General features: G+C 49.2%; 4 protein-coding genes; 2 read left to right on the top strand and 2 right to left on the bottom strand.

Annotated features, from left to right (window-relative positions):
- Nucleotides 1-2,748: 2,748 nt before the first annotated feature.
- Nucleotides 2,749-3,210, top strand: FFUJ_10798 (uncharacterized protein; the record flags this gene model as incomplete). Its single annotated transcript, XM_023569622.1, has 1 exon — nucleotides 2,749-3,210. One exon carries the CDS (start codon nucleotides 2,749-2,751, stop codon nucleotides 3,208-3,210), a length of 462 nt encoding a protein of 153 aa, XP_023436811.1.
- Nucleotides 3,211-4,208: 998 nt separating this feature from the next.
- On the bottom strand, nucleotides 4,209-6,773 carry FFUJ_10797 (related to sulfatase; the record flags this gene model as incomplete). The annotated part of the gene is made up of 1 exon (XM_023569621.1): nucleotides 4,209-6,773. The coding sequence occupies one exon, from the start codon at nucleotides 6,771-6,773 to the stop codon at nucleotides 4,209-4,211; it is 2,565 nt and encodes an 854-aa protein (XP_023436810.1).
- Nucleotides 6,774-10,015: 3,242 nt separating this feature from the next.
- Nucleotides 10,016-11,947, top strand: FFUJ_10796 (uncharacterized protein; the record flags this gene model as incomplete). XM_023569620.1 has 2 exons in its annotated part: nucleotides 10,016-10,065; nucleotides 10,123-11,947. The coding sequence occupies 2 exons, from the start codon at nucleotides 10,016-10,018 to the stop codon at nucleotides 11,945-11,947; spliced, it is 1,875 nt and encodes a 624-aa protein (XP_023436809.1).
- A 284-nt stretch (nucleotides 11,948-12,231) lies between these two features.
- On the bottom strand, nucleotides 12,232-16,230 carry FFUJ_10795 (related to multidrug resistance protein; the record flags this gene model as incomplete). XM_023569619.1 has 4 exons in its annotated part: nucleotides 12,232-14,181; nucleotides 14,238-14,480; nucleotides 14,539-15,312; nucleotides 15,361-16,230. The coding sequence occupies 4 exons, from the start codon at nucleotides 16,228-16,230 to the stop codon at nucleotides 12,232-12,234; spliced, it is 3,837 nt and encodes a 1,278-aa protein (XP_023437214.1).
- Nucleotides 16,231-16,489: the final 259 nt, after the last annotated feature.

The following is a 16,489-nucleotide window of genomic DNA, read 5'->3' as shown; positions in this document are numbered from 1 at the left end:
ATTGAAGTATTAGTATAAGTTCAATCCTGTCTTTTACTACATTCGTTTAGTGAATGTTGCTGAGATATTGCCGGCTTGAGGAGAGACTCCAGTGAAGTAGTTTGAGGAAATTAGCGCTAACTATGTGCTGAAATTAAACAAAGGATGGAGGAGAAACATACAGAGAAACAGTAGTCATTGCCTTGAAGTAACTTTGTTATGACTGGTCTTTGGCCAGCAGTTCTCCTTATGCGTCATACTTAACTAGATAGGCTAAAACGCGTACCCTAGATGATTATGTAGTCAGTTGGGGAGCTGCCTGAGGCGTGTTTATGAGAGTGGTATTGTGGATTGAGAGGCCGAACACCTGATGCTTGCATTGTGCGCCTCACTCAATAGTCGAGAAACGGCAATGACAACTACATTGCTGCCTCAATATACGAAGGTCACAGACATTTCGAAAAGCTCCTATATCTTAGATTTGTTAGGATTATGACCGAGAAGTTCTAATTCGATTAATACAATTGCTGCGGACAAAGAGGTTGATTCTCTTGGATTCCCGGTGATCATTCAAGTCAATGAAATAGGAACAGAATATGGTATTCTATAGATATACCGTTGGAATTGAGAATTTTCCAATTTCTGTGGCGAAGATAGCTCTTCATGAAGCAAACATCGAAGTTCTTTGCTCAAAACACCTCAGTTAGAACATTTTCGCAAAGCAATCATCACCATCGGCCTGTCATGCACGACTTCTGATTGTTATGGACAAAAACATCAAACCGATGTGATCTTTAGCTCACACAATGTATATGTAAGATCATGCTAATCGTGTGAACTGATGTTGCTGTATTTGGTCGAGTCCATATCAACTCCAACGAGCGGTAGGGAAACTTAACCGCGCTCTCCCCATTGGTGATATCTTGCAGTTAGTACTAACGTCTTCACCAACGCAAACTTGCCTATCGATAACAATTGATGTCACCCCTCTCCATTTTCTCTCTTGGCGAAAATGTCCTGGTTGGCTGTTCCCGGTCCAGAGTCGTTGACTTAAGGCTCGTCGGCCGTTCAATGCGAGGAGCCGCCTGATCCTTGTATCAAGCCTGAATACGGATGGCTTGACGAAAATTAGGCGTACGTTTCCCCGATACCCTTGTTGGCTCTCACGGATGATGTGAGCGGAAAAGAATACCATGTTAGACGCCGCTTCCCCAGAAATCATGCACCAGCCCCCAAGTCAAAGCGTTAGAGTGGCGAGAGTGTCGGTGTATCACCAAAACAAGCATAACCTCTGTTGGCTAAGCCAATATTTGGGGCTTTGTGACGCCGGAGATGCAGCCTGAAAACAGCCCAATCCATGCCTTGAGTCACGTAGAGGCTAACTGGTGGATTGGCTAGGCTCACTACACAGTGGTCAAGAAGGGGCTGTCTAGGCTGTGTCTGGTCCGTGGTAGTCTAGGGCTGCAGTCGAGCCCACTGTACCACGTACCACGAGAGTTAATAATTCTCGCCAAGGAATATCCTTGGTCCCAAATCGCACGGCCTACGACAGAATAGCGACTTTCGGACCGTGCCCAAACAGTCAATCGCTGATCGATGCTATCAAGTTAGATGTCATGACATCGGGTCAAAACATGTCGTTGATCCTCAACGTCGACACTTGCTGTGCCTTTCGCTAGTGGGGAGAGAACTTTTTTTTCCGTAGTGGTGTTGTCGATCTCGTATCCGCCTAGGAACCAGGAACGGGCCGCAAAGGCGCCGATGGGGCGGAGGTGGACTAGACTACAGGAGGCTCAACGACTAGGATGATGTTTATACAACCAACACTCAAAACTGAAGCTTGGCAAACCTTCTTAGAAGATGGAACCGGGGACTTTTGCCTTTGATCAGGATCGTATGGACGAGTCAGTTGTTGGTGATAGGCCCACAATGACATTGACCTCCATAATGAGCCATAGCGACTCATAGTCCTATTGGCGGAGCATTTCCGAGCATTTACAGGGGACAACCAACAGCTTAAACTAGTGATGCGATTTACCTAATAACCAACAACCAACAACACAAGACCAGCAAGGCCCCATTAGAAACACCCGACCTGTGCAGAATCTTCCGTGGCCCGAGGCTCTTACGGTTGGCTTGACTTAGCCAGAAACAGACAAGAGCCGGGCGAGACAAGGGGGAATGAGGCTCTCAACTTACTATATCGTACTAGTTGACATAGTTTCTCAACTCCACATGAAAGCTAAATACTGTTGTTAGAATGCTAAGTCCCACATGAAACGATAAGGTTTCCACCGGGCCATAGTCTAGGGCTGTATCTGTGGCCCGATGACATGGCAACTGACCAGCCATCCAAGACCTTGCACCGTGCAGTGAAGTGCGCTTTGGCTCAATGCTTCTCCACGGTGCAGATCATGGGCATGCTGTCTTCCCATTGGCTTCCTTCCCTTTCAGAAGCATTACTGTGTTACACTGATGTAAAGTTGCAGGGTTCGAGTTATACGAACACCGCTCATCGACTCACGGTCCATCGGAGATCATGATATCAATGGCCACACGATTGGAGCGGAACATCGTCCCCTAGAATATCCAAAATCCTTCGGAGCTTTCCTCTTATGGAAGTACAAGTAATGATATAGTGAGATCCATTAAAAGATTGAGTCCACAGATGGGTATAAGAGGCTGGGTATGTCCAGAGAAATCTCTCTCACTTCACTATCCACTCAAACACAACCATCACCACAAAGTCACACTCCTCTTTTATTCAAGATGAAGTTCACCACTACTCTCTTCGGTCTTTTCGCCTCTCAGGCCCTCGCCGTCAACATGTACTCGGCCCCCAACGCCGCTGCTGAGTGCGGTGCCCTCGGCGTCGCAGAATGGGATCTCGATGCCCTTCCCGCCGGCACTGAAGTCTCTGAGCTCCGCAAATGCAAGGAGCATCCCCTCTCACTCAAGATCCACAGCCGCAACCCTGACTCTACCAAGGTCAACGTCCTTGAGAAAAGAAAGTGCACTTCGTCCATACACAAGCCCAAGTTTGGCTGCGACAAGCATTGGTGCTGGCAGAACTGCGGCAGTCGCAAGGAGGAGGAATGGGGTGCGTGGTGCTGGTCTGCCCACAAAGATGGAACGGGTGATTGGATGAGCTGTTTTACTGCCAGTGACTGTCCTTCTGACGATAAGTACTGCGCTAAGGGTGACTGCAAGCAGTGTGGTTGCGGTTGCTAAGCTCAACACTTTCACAATGAGCTGTTCAAAGATCGAAACACGGCCACTTACTCGAGTACTTCTTGGAAGGCATCCATTAGTTGGTTTATATTGGGACAAAGCTTGAGATATCTATAGCCTTCCCTGGCTGAAATTTTATATTCTGATAACCGGTCATTATTATCCAGTTACAGAAATACACGCAGATTTTGCTTTTGGGGACTGTATATTATCATCGACGTCCCATCATGCATGAGATCGCTAGTCGTAATCATATTGGTCTTGATTCATAGCCAGCACCTAATCCACGAATGCTAAGAGGCATCATGACTCAAGATCCAAGTGACGGACTGATGAAACTGAATCTCAACAATAGATGTAACAATCAGACCAACCCTGGACATTCTCTCAAGTGACTGTATAACATACACTATTACCAAACTTCGGAGGATTAGCTGAGTCTAAGTCAGCGCATGAGCTTAAGTCTAATGGCACGCAGCGTTTATGACAGTTCTCATCAACATGGAGCAATACAGAGGCTGCATTTTCCAGGTAAGTTATGAAAAAGAGGATCTCACATGAGCTGCCCAGATCCAAATAGATGAGATATTACCAAGGTTTACAGAGCCTTAGCGACGTTTTCAATTTCGACCATTGTCAACATCTATGGCTGTACTCTCGAGTCTCCGAGTGGAGGTCATACAAAACGACCCCTTACTCATTCCTCATCTTAACCCTTCTTGTATACTCAAGCATACAAGATATGAAGGGGCAAGAGTTCAGTGAGTGTTCAAAAGGGAATTTCCAAAGAGATGACGACTTAAATCCATTGTTGGATCGGCTCGTTAAGGACTTCAAGGCCAGGGGAGGTCTTGATGACTTCCGTGTATCAAGACAAGACTTCCATGGAACCGACATTTAGGACATGAAAACGCACATAGGTAGGTTTCACGCATGATTTTCGACGTAGGTTGAACATTTGAAATGTGATGCAATTATTTGCATTCTATACAGAGCCTTCAGGCTGTTTTTCCCTCATCATACTCCCCATACTGCCACCGTTTGTGGTTTTCCTCCGCCCACCATCTCGCTATGAAAGCCCCCTCTTCAACCCATTGCGCAACGTCATTGCCAAACCTCCGTGAAATAACATCTGTGAAAGAAGTAAAGTCGAAACTTTGCACAGAGTCGTGTTCCATGGGATCTTCATCCACGTTGCTTAATCGCCATTCGACATTGTCGATGAGAGGAATGGCAAGATGGCGCTCTGGGTGACGTGCATCTCGGGCAGTTACAACAGCGCGACCGGGATTTACTACGACGAATTGCCAGTTCCCTTGACCGGTTGTATCGTTCTTCGTGAGGAGTGGTCGAATGAGGGATTGGCCTTCGTAATTGCGGACGAGGTCGGATGCAGCTTGTCGGCTGGCGTTGTTTAGGGAGCCTGTCTCGAGGAGAAGATCGAGGATGGTTGGTAGGATTTGGGACGAATGGACTGCATCGTGGACGTCGAAAGCAGGCAGGAGAGGGTGAGACAGGACAAGAGGAACGTGGTCGATGCCGATGCTAGGGTTGTAATAGGGCGACACGGCGCCATTCTCAGGCATAGAAATGCCGTGATCGCCGACGAAGACAATGAGTGTCTCATTAGCGACACCCTGCTCGTCTAGTAGATCCAAGATCTTGCGTAACCATCGATCGTCATAGCCTTCTGTATTGAGATAATGCGAAAGCATATCATGTCCATTAGCAACTGGGACGTACTCCTCGCCCTCGGGCAATTTATAGGCGTGGTGACTTGTCGATGTTATATGCGACAAGAAAACTCGCTCCTTCTTCTCCTTGGCCTGGACAAACACATCACGGAAATAATCCTCCAGGGGGTCCTCTTCGAAGGCAAAGCCGTTGATTCGCGGTAGTGTCACCGGCCCGTGTGTCGCTTTCTCAGATCGTAGCCACTCAAGTCCAATGAGATGCTCCTCCGGAAAGCCCGTTGCCTCCATCAACTCTTGCTGATTGTTATATCCCAAAGTCGCAGCTGAGTAGAAGTATGACTGCCACTTGAAGTCGTTGAAGGGGCGCGATCCGGCGTCGGTAGCGTTGGACACTTGGTTCAGAGCTTCAAAGATATGAGCCAAGCAAGGCTGGTAGATGTGGTGCGCATAGTCGAGATTGAAGTCGGCTAGCAATGGGCCGATACCACACAAGGTACCGACCAAGCTCTTGAAGGTAAAGGTGCCGGTGGTATGGGCATTGGTAAAGTGAACGCCGCCGCGCTTGGGCTTGGAGCCTTTGTGGTCGAAGCCGTCGTCGTAGTCGCCTGTGATATAGTTGGCGGTCGGAGTGAGATTGGCCAATTTCTCTTGAGCCTCTTGAGGAATCGTGTTGTCGGGGAAGGATGATGCTAAAAGGTCCCAAACGTTTCCATCCTTCTTGATGGGGAAAACGTCATTTCGTGTGCTTTCTAGGAAGCACAGAACAACATGTCGGATGGGAACGTCCTGTAGCTTGTCCTTCAGCGTTGGAACAAGATCTTGCCCGAGATTCGATATCTTCAATGGGTCGACATCAGCATTGTAATGCGGGCGCTTCCAGTACCAATCCTCGAACCCGGCCAATGCTTGATCGTTAGGAAGCCAATCGAATGGCTCGGCCGTCGCGAGCGCAGTGAGATTGTCCCAGCTATGCTGTATGCCAGTGCCAAAAACACTGGGCAAGTCTTGTAATGTCGGTCCCGAGGAAAAGTCCACGAATGGCGAGAGTGCTGCAGTATAAGAGAGAAATATGAGGGATCGATCGGAGGGTCGTGCGATGGCCGCGTAAAGGAGCGTGAGCAAGAAGATGCCGGCCAAAGCGAATGGCACTGATCTCAAAGCAGTTCTAAGTCGGAATTGAAACGGGCTCAGGTGCTGGGTCTTTTGTTCCTGGAGGTCGTCGTCGGAACTTTCGTCATCGAAGGATTCGGTCTGGCCCTCGAGATCGGCTTTCGGGACAGGGACGTAGCGATTTTGGCGGGGAAGAATGCGACGAAGCAATTGGCAAGCATTGGCAATCAACCGATGAACAACCTCAGCGACATAGCCATGGATGTTGTAGCAAGGTGTTTTGAGGAGCCAGCTCAATAAGATGTTGGCACAGAGGACACTTGTAAACGCGACACTGCCTGACAGCATCAACGATTTGGAGGAGGGGTCGTTTGGTAGAGAGATGTTGCTGTAATGTATTTCGGAGCCGGCAACGAGGTAAAAGGATATGGAGACGACGCTGAGCAGCGCGTTGATGAACATGAATATCGCGGTGAAGACGAGGACGGCGATCTGCGACCGCGTGGGCAGGTTCGTAGACCATTGGTCAAGGAGAAGTCGAATGAGGGTGAGGACGACGACATCTTGTGTGACGAAAGAATAGCCCCATCGATGTAATAGATTTTGGTGCACGGCGTTGATGTGTGCGTAGATATGTATTATCTTGGCGCCCCAAACTGCGAGGGCTGTGAAGGTAAAGAAGAATTGGCGGTTGGGTACTCGTTTTAGGAGAGCGCGTGCGAGCGCCAAGGCCGCTTGAGACGGTGTCGTATTCTGCATCTTTCCAGGTTGGATGGTTGCCCAAAAAGAGAGGAAGAAGAAAAGAAACACGCTACAAAAAAAAAAAGATGCCACGTTATTGAGCCTCCAAATAAGCTCTCATAGAAAAAAGTCTGTTATTACAGAAAACCATCGCATGGCAAAAAGATACAACAGCAAAGGCAGAAGCTTGAAACAGAGTGCGCCGAGCTAGGACCACGGGCAAGACCGTTATTAAGGGGTTTTCTTACTACTCCGTACCTGACCTACCTATACCTGTACTACATGTGGAGGGAGCCTCAGCCTCAGCCCTCTTGCGCTCTGGGGGGGTCAGCTTCTGCCAGCGCTGACATTTTGCATGTGTCTGGCTCCAATCAGGGCTCCCGTCGGTGATCAAAATAGTTACAACGGGGCACTGAAAAGGAGATGACTCGTGTGACTTTGGCTTTTTGGGGCGGCTGGCCCCGGATCTTCGGCACGCACCAGAACGGGCTGAGGGGTGCCGTTGTCAGCGTCGAAATGAAGATGGTGCTGGGCAGCGTCAATCTAGCCCAAACATAGAGTTCAAGGGACACAGTTTGTATTTCCCATAAACTACGCTCATCGCGACAATCTGAAAGTGCAACATGGTGATAATAATGGCGGTCAGACTCAGTGATTGACCGACAAGTTGCATAGAAATTCGACGTTTGAAATGGACGTCAAGATCCATGCATCCCGTCAGATTTCGCAGATTTTAGAAGATGGGTCCCCCAAACACAGGGGGCATTCCAGGGCTGGGTTCGGTAACGGCAATCGAGTTGATTGGCCCTCACCTCTAATTTCTCTGAAGCTTAGCTGCGAGGGGCAAAGGGCTCGGTAACACGGTTCAGAAATGCAAAATGGTCCTTCACAGTTGTTGTTGTCGACAGCTTTGCCGATGCAGCTCCAGATTCTGCGATCATGAAGTCTCCAACCGCCTCAAACAGCCGACAAAAACATCATGACTCTTGGGTGTGTTTGCAGCCAATATTCATTCCGTGGCCGTAACGGGTATGCGCCGAATTGCATGTTGTAGGTAATACGAGGCACAGTCACTCACAACTGTTTGTGCCCTGTGCATCCAGCGCGGCATTTGTCGTTTTACGGGCCAACCAGTGAGTCCAAACACAGCCCCATTTATCGCCAATCAATGTGGAGTGAATCCTACTGATCCTGTGCCCCCTTTGTGCAAGGAAAATAACCGGGCTAGTCGCGTGTTAAATTTGGAGGGGCAAAGGCCTGGTCCTGGCTGATGTCCTGCTTCTGATTGGCATGTGTTATGATCTTCAAAGGGGAGGAAAGGTCTAGAAGAGCAGTCATTCTGCCTTGGCTGCTTGGCTGGCTCGACTCTGCCACCCTCTTCAGCCCTACAGTACCTCCCACAGTATTTATTGAGAGTAAAGTGATGCTGTTGATTGTAATTGTGAATTTGTGATGCAACTTTGCACGTGTCGCGGCGTCGGGCATTGCCTCAGTCAGCAATCGCGTCAATCCGAGAGCATTTAACCTGGCCAATTGCGCTGATGCCCAGACCGTCAATTTTCGCTTTTCCGCTGCCATTCACTTTGGCCCCCAAACAAAAACAGAAGGATTTGATGCTAAAAGAATGATCACCATTCGCTACCAATCTGATAGCCGGAGGATTCAATGCAAAACAGGGTAGAGTCTGGAGCTAGGGGCCCGAAGGATGCGGGAAATCCACTACCGTAATCACATCAGCTGTGAGAAACCGGCTCACAGCCACGAAACATGCATTTGCCAAACGCCACCAAGCATTCCATCCTAACACTTATTTGAAAAGATATATCATAATATTCAGGATTGAGTGCTAAAACTAAGCAATTTGATAACTCACTTGGGAGGACCAATCAGTCTCGTCCAAACTGGCACCTTTTGCGTCATTTTCAAACCCCAGAATAGGGTAGGCCCTTGCTTGCAACACGATCAACACGCATCATGACGAATAAACCTCCCCGCGGAGCCCGAAACAGTTGTTGGTCCCTGGGTTTGCCTCTAATCTGCAGAATAATCATATGGCCAGGGCTCAAACAGTTGAGCGTTTTGTTCAGCCATCTTTGCCTGTGTTAAGATTTCACCATCACTTGAAACTTTGTGCAGCTCTTCAATCCGCGGCCGCCGGAACACAGCCTTTGGTGGTGGGTATGCACCATGCTTGAAAGAATCTTCAACACGGGACCGATGAGATTAGGTTCTCACTTGTGAACTCTGTTCGCACGTGGTAATTCTTTTGGTTCATCTTGAAGCAGTTCTGAACTCTTGTCTTCTCATGACGACGGCGATTGCGACGACACCAGCCGTAGGCAACTGGCCATGTTGTCATGAATTATCATCCCATGAGCGACAGAAAATAATGCTAACAAAACTTGGTAGATCGTGACTGACGGTATTATCCTTGCTTATCCCTTTCTCCCGCATAAGCAGATGTGCAGTTTCGCATTTGCCGAATTCCTTCCAAGTATATCCAGAAAGACGGCTGCTAGCCCCCCAGCTTCGTTTCGTTTTTATGCTAGCTTCGTATGGCCACTCAACAGCTGTTCTAGATAGAAAAGTTTGAGATTGATATGAGCTATATGTGCAAATACGGCTACTTCGTTGCCCGTCAGAAGTCAGCTATTGAAAGTGTATCAAGCGACGACAGCGATTTTCTTTTTACTTGTCTTCCTCTCGAAGCTGGATGTAAACGTGTTCGTAACTTCACTTGTAGCGAAGCTAGTATCCCCATTTTGCAGTACAAATGTCTTCGGAAATATAGCCCTGGTTGACAGTTGAAGCTTGCCGAAGATGGGATTCTATATCTACATGACCATGTTCAACTTATTCTCGAAAAGATGCCATCTGACTGATCCAAGACAACAGGATTGTGCTTCTCAAAGAATTGCATCATAATTTTCGTTCCATGCTCCATTGCCGCATTGTTCGCAAGCAAACACCAATACATACAGTCCGCAGACCCGTTGCCCCTTTCGCGATATCGAATTTCTGAAAATACAAAACTACACATATCTTCGTCTCCTTCGTAAGATAACGCGAAAGCACAATGTCTCAATACTGCTGCGCTGAATGCCAAGCATTCATGACGACAAAAAATAAACAACCAACAACCAACGGTATCGCGGAACAATATTCGGCGCGATTCGGGCTTTAGCCGGACCCCGCGAAATGCAATAGCAACATGTCAGCATGGCTAACTTCGATGCACCTCATCTCTCCACCAGACGGCCATGGATCCCCAGACACATCAACTGCCAATATCCTTTGAACTTTCTACAACGTGGGCATACTTTTGCCAGCTCTTTGAATTGTGTTCATAAGCTGACAATTGATCTAGATCCACAAAGCCAAAGCTGACTCGTACGAGTACAAGCAAAGTCAGAACAGGCTGTGTCACCTGCAAAAAGCGCCATGTCAAATGTGACGAAACAAAGCCTCACTGTCGAAATTGTGTGAGGAATAACCGGCAATGTGAAGGTTATGCCATCCCTGACAGAAAGCGGAACAAGGGACCAGGCCAGTTCCAATGGGATTCGAAACGAGTCACCTGGACTGCTCCCTTGAAGACGCAGCTTCATCTCGTTCAGGATTCTCTCGACTTTCGAGACGCTCAGAGTGTTCTTTATTTTGATGAGTTTATACAAGTTGTGCAGAGCCCGTGGATCTCCGCTGGGTTCAACAGCGATTTATGGTCCGTGACGTTGCCTCAAGTTGCACGTACGAACGATATTGTACGGCATGCCGCGATAGCAATCGGCGCATTGAGCAAATGGCTCGCTAAGTTGGAACATGATTCACTTGGTTCGCTGTTATCGGCGGATAATGAAGCCGCGCAGGAGGATCCGGACTATTTGAACGCGGTATCGCACTACTGCCATGCACTCAAACTACAGAGCCAACAAGTTTCGATACACGACGCCGTATTCCTTTCAGTTCTATTTCTATGTTTCGAGACACTGCGAGGAAACAGGAAGGCTGCGCTGGATCACATAAACCATGGATTGGCAATGTTGCTTGCGCTCTTGACTGATGCAGATTCTACTCTGATGACGTCCGTCGCTCCAAACCCAAAGCCGCTAATCGCCGTGGTAGCAGACATCTTCTCCCAACTGCTTCCACAAACAAGACTTATCCTACGCGGGAACATCGGCCGTAGCCCCGCTGTGCCAAACTTCACCAGAGGTCTACGCGCCAAGAAGCATACAGTCGAGTCTTTTATGTCCATGGTAAACCAGATACCTCGCGACTACCCGCCGACTGAAGAACTGCCCTCTGTTCTCGATAATCTGGACGACTTCGAGAAGTATTGGCTCACTGGCCGGAACGCCAAACTTGCTGTGGTTCCACTTCTTATGGAGGCTGTCCAGAATACTGGTGTTTTGGTCTCATCGGATCCTGACATTATTTCCAGAGTTTGGAGGGAAATCACGGCTGATCCACGTATCAAAGAAATCTGTGAAGCCTCCACGAAGGAATTAAGGGCCCTCGAAGCTGCATTTATGCCTCTCTTCAACCGTGCAATTATGTCGGATGCGAAATCAACGGACTATATCAGAGCTGTTCATCTTCGCTTGCATTATCTCGGTACTTGCACCTTCGACGATCTCACGCATTTCTACGACGTTGAACCTATCCAAGCCAAGACTCCCCTATTTCGCGAGTACCTCTCCCTAGCCGAGATCAGTATCCGCATCGCGAAGCGAGATTTGAAGAACCCGGCGCAGCAGCTTTCTTTACAATGCAACATGGCATCGCATCTCTTTCTCATCGCATTATTCTGCCGAGACGCACTCCTTCGCGACGAAGCTACATGGTTGCTAAAAGACTACCCTGGCCAAGACGGGATTTGGAACGCTCGCTCGCTGTACCTGCTATCTCACAGGAATAAGGTCGTGGAGAGGATAAATGCATCTGAAGGTACAGCCATAGAGCAATGGCACAGGTTACTACGCAGGGAATATCTGTTCGAAGAAGGAGGTGACCGGGTTATTTTCTGCTATCTGGATAAGGATGAGACTACAGGGGAGTGGCAGCTTGTGGAGGAGACGGCCGAAGTGAAGGGAGAGCTTGACGCTATTGAATGGAAGAGAAGACCACCTTCAGCAGCTGGCAGACCTTTATTGGGAGATATAATTACCCTCTGGCCTGAGTTGGTGGAATAAGAGCGACTTCAAAGCAAGCGATGGGAAACCAGTGGCTGGCTTCATGTGATGTGATTAGCGGAGTTACTTGTATAGTAAGCTATGTATACTATGAACATCTGGTCCTTCAAGTCATGGTTGCAAGATGCTTCGATTTATGCGAAGGCATTGATCGTGCAAACGAAATCTAGTAGAGAAATAAGAAGTCATGACAGCACGCTGTATCTAAGAAGAGAATTTTACAAAAGACTATTGATAAAAGACAGGAAATGAAGTATAGAGTTGGCTGAGAAGTTCACGAAAGGTCATTGATCCAGAGCTTGGTTCTGCACCATTTCCCAGTAGATGCCCTGCTTGTTGACGAGTTCAGTATGTGAACCCTTCTCGATGACCTTTCCATCGTCAAAGACAAAGATGACATCTGCATTCTGAATCGTTGAAAGTCGGTGAGCTACAGAGATGACAGTTCGTCCGCTGCGAGCTGTGTCGATTGCAGCCGCAACAACCTTCTCGGACTCTGAGTCTAGGGCTGATGTCGCTTCGTCAAGAAGAAGAATCTTCGGGTCTCGAATCAGGGCACGGGCGATTGCAATTCTTTGCTTCTGCCCTCCCGACATGGATATACCTTTGTGGCCCATGTCCGTGTTGTAGCCTTCGGGAAGTGAGACTATGAAGTCGTGGATGAAGGCATCGCGACAAACTTGGTGGATTGTGTCGTCGGTCACAGACTCTGGATTATCGATTCCGAAGAGAATGTTATCGCGGATGGAACCTCTAAACATGGCGGGCTCTTGAGATACGAGAGACAAAACTTGACGGTAATCATAGACATTCGTATCCTTGATGTCTTGGCCGTTGCATAGGATTGCACCATGGCCGGGTTCCAAGTCATAGAAGCGTTCGAGAAGCGATATAACGGTTGTCTTGCCACAGCCTGATGCTCCGACAAACGCGGCATACTGGCCCTTCTCAATGGTAAGGTTCAACCTGTCAAAGACGGGAACGTCTCTCGTGGGGTATTTGAAGGAGACGTCGCGCAACTCAATCTTGACTCCGCCTTCAGTGCCATTGATACCCTCTCCGTCCTTGCCATATGTCTGTCGGTCTGGATGGACAGATTGCCGCACATCGAGAATACGGTTCGCGGAAGCAGTCACTTGGGCAGCGCTTGGGGCCAGTCCAAATCCTTGACTACCAGCCTCGGCTCCCTGGATGACAGCCATGAAACAGACAAAGAACGCCTCCATTGAGTATTCTCCGCTGATGAGGAGACCACCGCCGTACCAGAACAGCAGAGCCTGGCATCCGAGGCCGACACTGTCTGCGAAGCCAAAGATCGCTGACGTCCACTGAGCCTTTCGGTTGGCCGCCTTCACATGTCCATCCAAGAGATCGCGGTACCGACTGTTGATGGAGTCCTCCATGGTAAGTGACGAAACTGTTCTGATAGCCTCAATGGCTTCGGTGGCGAATGCGGAGCTTTCTTGGAAGACCGCCGCGTTCATCTTGTCAAAGTGAACCTCATGCTTGTACTTCCAGCATCCACCAGCAATCATCAGCGGCAGAGCGACAGACATGGAGATCAACCCGAGTTTCCAACCGAAGACGAGGGAAATGATGACACACCCAGTGATGTTGAAGATGGCGGAGAGCATGAGTGCGAGGTTGATGCCAAGAAGTTCCTCAAGCTGTTTTGCGTCACTCGAAACGCGAGAGCTCAGAGACCCATGGGAGTTATCTTCCTGATCAAAGAAGGAGAGTTTCTGATACAGCATGTCATTGAGGTACTGGGACTTGTATACTCCGCTGACGTAGTACTGGACTCGCAATCCGATCCAGCCCTCACAGAGATACGCAAGGCCAACGCCTCCAGCGAGGGCGAACCACATGAACCCCCAGAATTGGCTCTCGCTCTTCAAGTCACTGCCCTGAAGAAGGAAGACCCCGAGGGCTTTTGCGAAGAGCCAAGCTTGGATGGGAGTACCAGCTGCAACGGCCATAGATGAGAAGAGAATACCAAGGAAGTTAGGCCACTTCTGTCTTCGTTCGTACAGTAGCTTTCCGAAACTTTTGAAGAGCCCTCGAGGCTTCTTGGGGGCTTCTTTTTGGGTGGGAGTCGCAGTGACACCAGCCAGCTTGGCATCAGGATGATGTTTGTGAGACTCATCGTCCGACACAAGAGCGCCCTTCTCTTCCTGATCATCAGCAACCTTCAGAGCCTGCGCTCTGACAAGAGAGGCATAAACTCCATGGGCCTTCGTCATGAGATCCCCTGTGTGCCTTGCTCAACCGCTTTCCCGCTCTGCAGTACGATGATGTTGTCGGCCTTCTTAATAGTAGATAGTCGATGCGCGATGGTGATGGTTGTACGGTTTTGCGTGGCTCTATCGAGGGCAGCTTGGACGATCTTCTCACTCTTCGCATCAATCGCACTGGTGGCTTCGTCGAGGATGATGATGTTGGGCTTCTTGATGATGCTTCTTGCGATCGCTAGACGTTGTTTCTGGCCGCCCGACAGCTTTGCGCCGCCGTCACCGACTCGCGTATCGTAACCCTGCATGAATTGGTTAGGATGGCAATCTCTGGGAAGGTGAGGAGATTGAGAGGCTTACATCAGGAAGGCGGTTGATGAACTCATCGGCATAGGATTCTTGGCAGGCGTCTCGAACCATCTGGCGCTTTTGTTCTTCAGGCTCATCTTGCCATTGGGAGCCGATGAGACCATGGGCGACGTTGTTGAAAATTGTATCGTTGAAGAGAAAGGGTTCCTGTTGCACCAAACCAATATGTGAACGCCACCATTTGAGATCAAGGTCTTCGAGGTTGTTCCCGCCGATGGAAACCGAGCCAGCCAGGGTTGGGTTGACTACAGGAGTCTCTTCCTCAGACTGGTCATCAGGCTCCTCGACGGCCTTCTTTTGAGGTTTGGGCTCAACGACTTGAGGCAAGACGTGGTGTTCCTTCAAGGAGTACCAGCGTTCAAGCAACCCCACTATGGTACTCTTTCCTGAGCCTGAAGGACCAACTATAGCTGTATTTTGTCCAGAATGAATGGAGAAGCTGAGCCCGTCTAGGATACGGACTCCAGGACGGCTGGGGTATTCGAAGGTCACGTCGTCGAAGATAATGTCGCAAGAGGTGATGTCAGGCTGGAGGGAGCCAGAGGACGGGATGGGAGCATCGATGACAGTGAAGAACTCGCATGCAGCAACCATGGCTTTGCTAACAGCCATGAGAGGAGTGGCGATACGTTCGAGAGAGGTGAGGATCAGCATGACGGACATGAGAACAATGACAATGACTCCGGGACTGTCAATGGCGCCGGAGATGTATCGTCGCGTTCCATACCAGAAGGCAAGACCGAAAGTGCCGAAGACGCCAAAGAACTAGAGAGTTATTAGTATCGGATGTCGAAGGGGAATATGGGGTCATACAATCATGCCGAGATGAAGACCCATGAAGGGCGCCATCTTTTGACCTTCCTCGATAGCCTTTTCGACCCAGACTCTGTATCTAGCCATCACGCGGGACTGAGCGCCACAAGCAGTGACAAGCCGAATCCCTTGGAGAGCTTCGCTAGCAATAGCGGTACCTTGAGCGTCTGCCTGCCCAGTCGCGGTCTGGCCCTTGACGAGGATTGGCATGGAGATGGACAGGATGACCATCATGTAAAGGATCAAAGATGCAGTGACCAAGGTAATGTCCCAACTCCATACGAAGGCGACAATGATAGCTGCCCAGATGGTGCCGTTGAACTCCAGGAACGTGCCTAGTCGCTCTGAGATGCCGACTTGAAGGGTATTAGACGTCGCAGTGATGGCAGTAGCCGGTGCGCCGGCAGGCATAGAGTCGATGACGTGAATGGACTGTGCAAAGAGAGATTGAAGGTAATGAAGACGAATAGCGGACGATAGTCGGATGCCAATCATTCTGAAGCAGTATTTGTTGATGGTGTTGAGGCCCCAGCGCCCCAAGAAGAGAGCCATGATGTAAAGCGCCTGTCGGTTCAAGATGGATTGAAACTTATCGGTCGGGAAACTTGAGGTGTCTCTGAAGTAGTCTGTGAACTGATTGACGAGCTGGCCAAAGATGATGTTCATGAGCGGCATGGTAATTCCAGCGCCAATGGATGCGAACGAGGCAAGGGCGTAGATAAAGAAGTCCCATTTCGTAGCGTAACTGAAGACTCGTATGTAGTCGGCAACTTTTGGTGTTCGCTGGGGTCTTTGGGTACCTTGGGTCGTGGTGGGGGATTTCTCGTCATCGTGCTCGGCGTCGTTAGGGGGTTTGGCGTCGGCGGCCATGATGGAGGAAGGGGAAGAACGTCGTAGCCTGCTGAGGGAAAGGCATTAGCACAACATTCAAATACTGTATCGAAGTAGAAAATCGAGGTCGTTACTGTTATAGCGCAGATTTGCACCGCTGGAACCACGGGGATTGGGGTGTCTATGCCAAGCGGCAACAACTGCATGCGCTCGCTTGCTGGAAAAGAGTAGATGAAGGATAGACTGAGAAAGAAAGGTTACAATTGCAGTAGAACGGAATAAAATAAAGTTAAAGATA

Source organism: Fusarium fujikuroi, chromosome FFUJ_chr10 (assembly GCF_900079805.1).
Source record: "Fusarium fujikuroi IMI 58289 draft genome, chromosome FFUJ_chr10".
In the NCBI taxonomy this organism is placed as follows: domain Eukaryota; kingdom Fungi; phylum Ascomycota; class Sordariomycetes; order Hypocreales; family Nectriaceae; genus Fusarium; species Fusarium fujikuroi.
The sequence above is the reverse complement of the archived record's forward strand: the minus strand, read 5'-3'. Positions and strand labels throughout refer to the sequence as shown.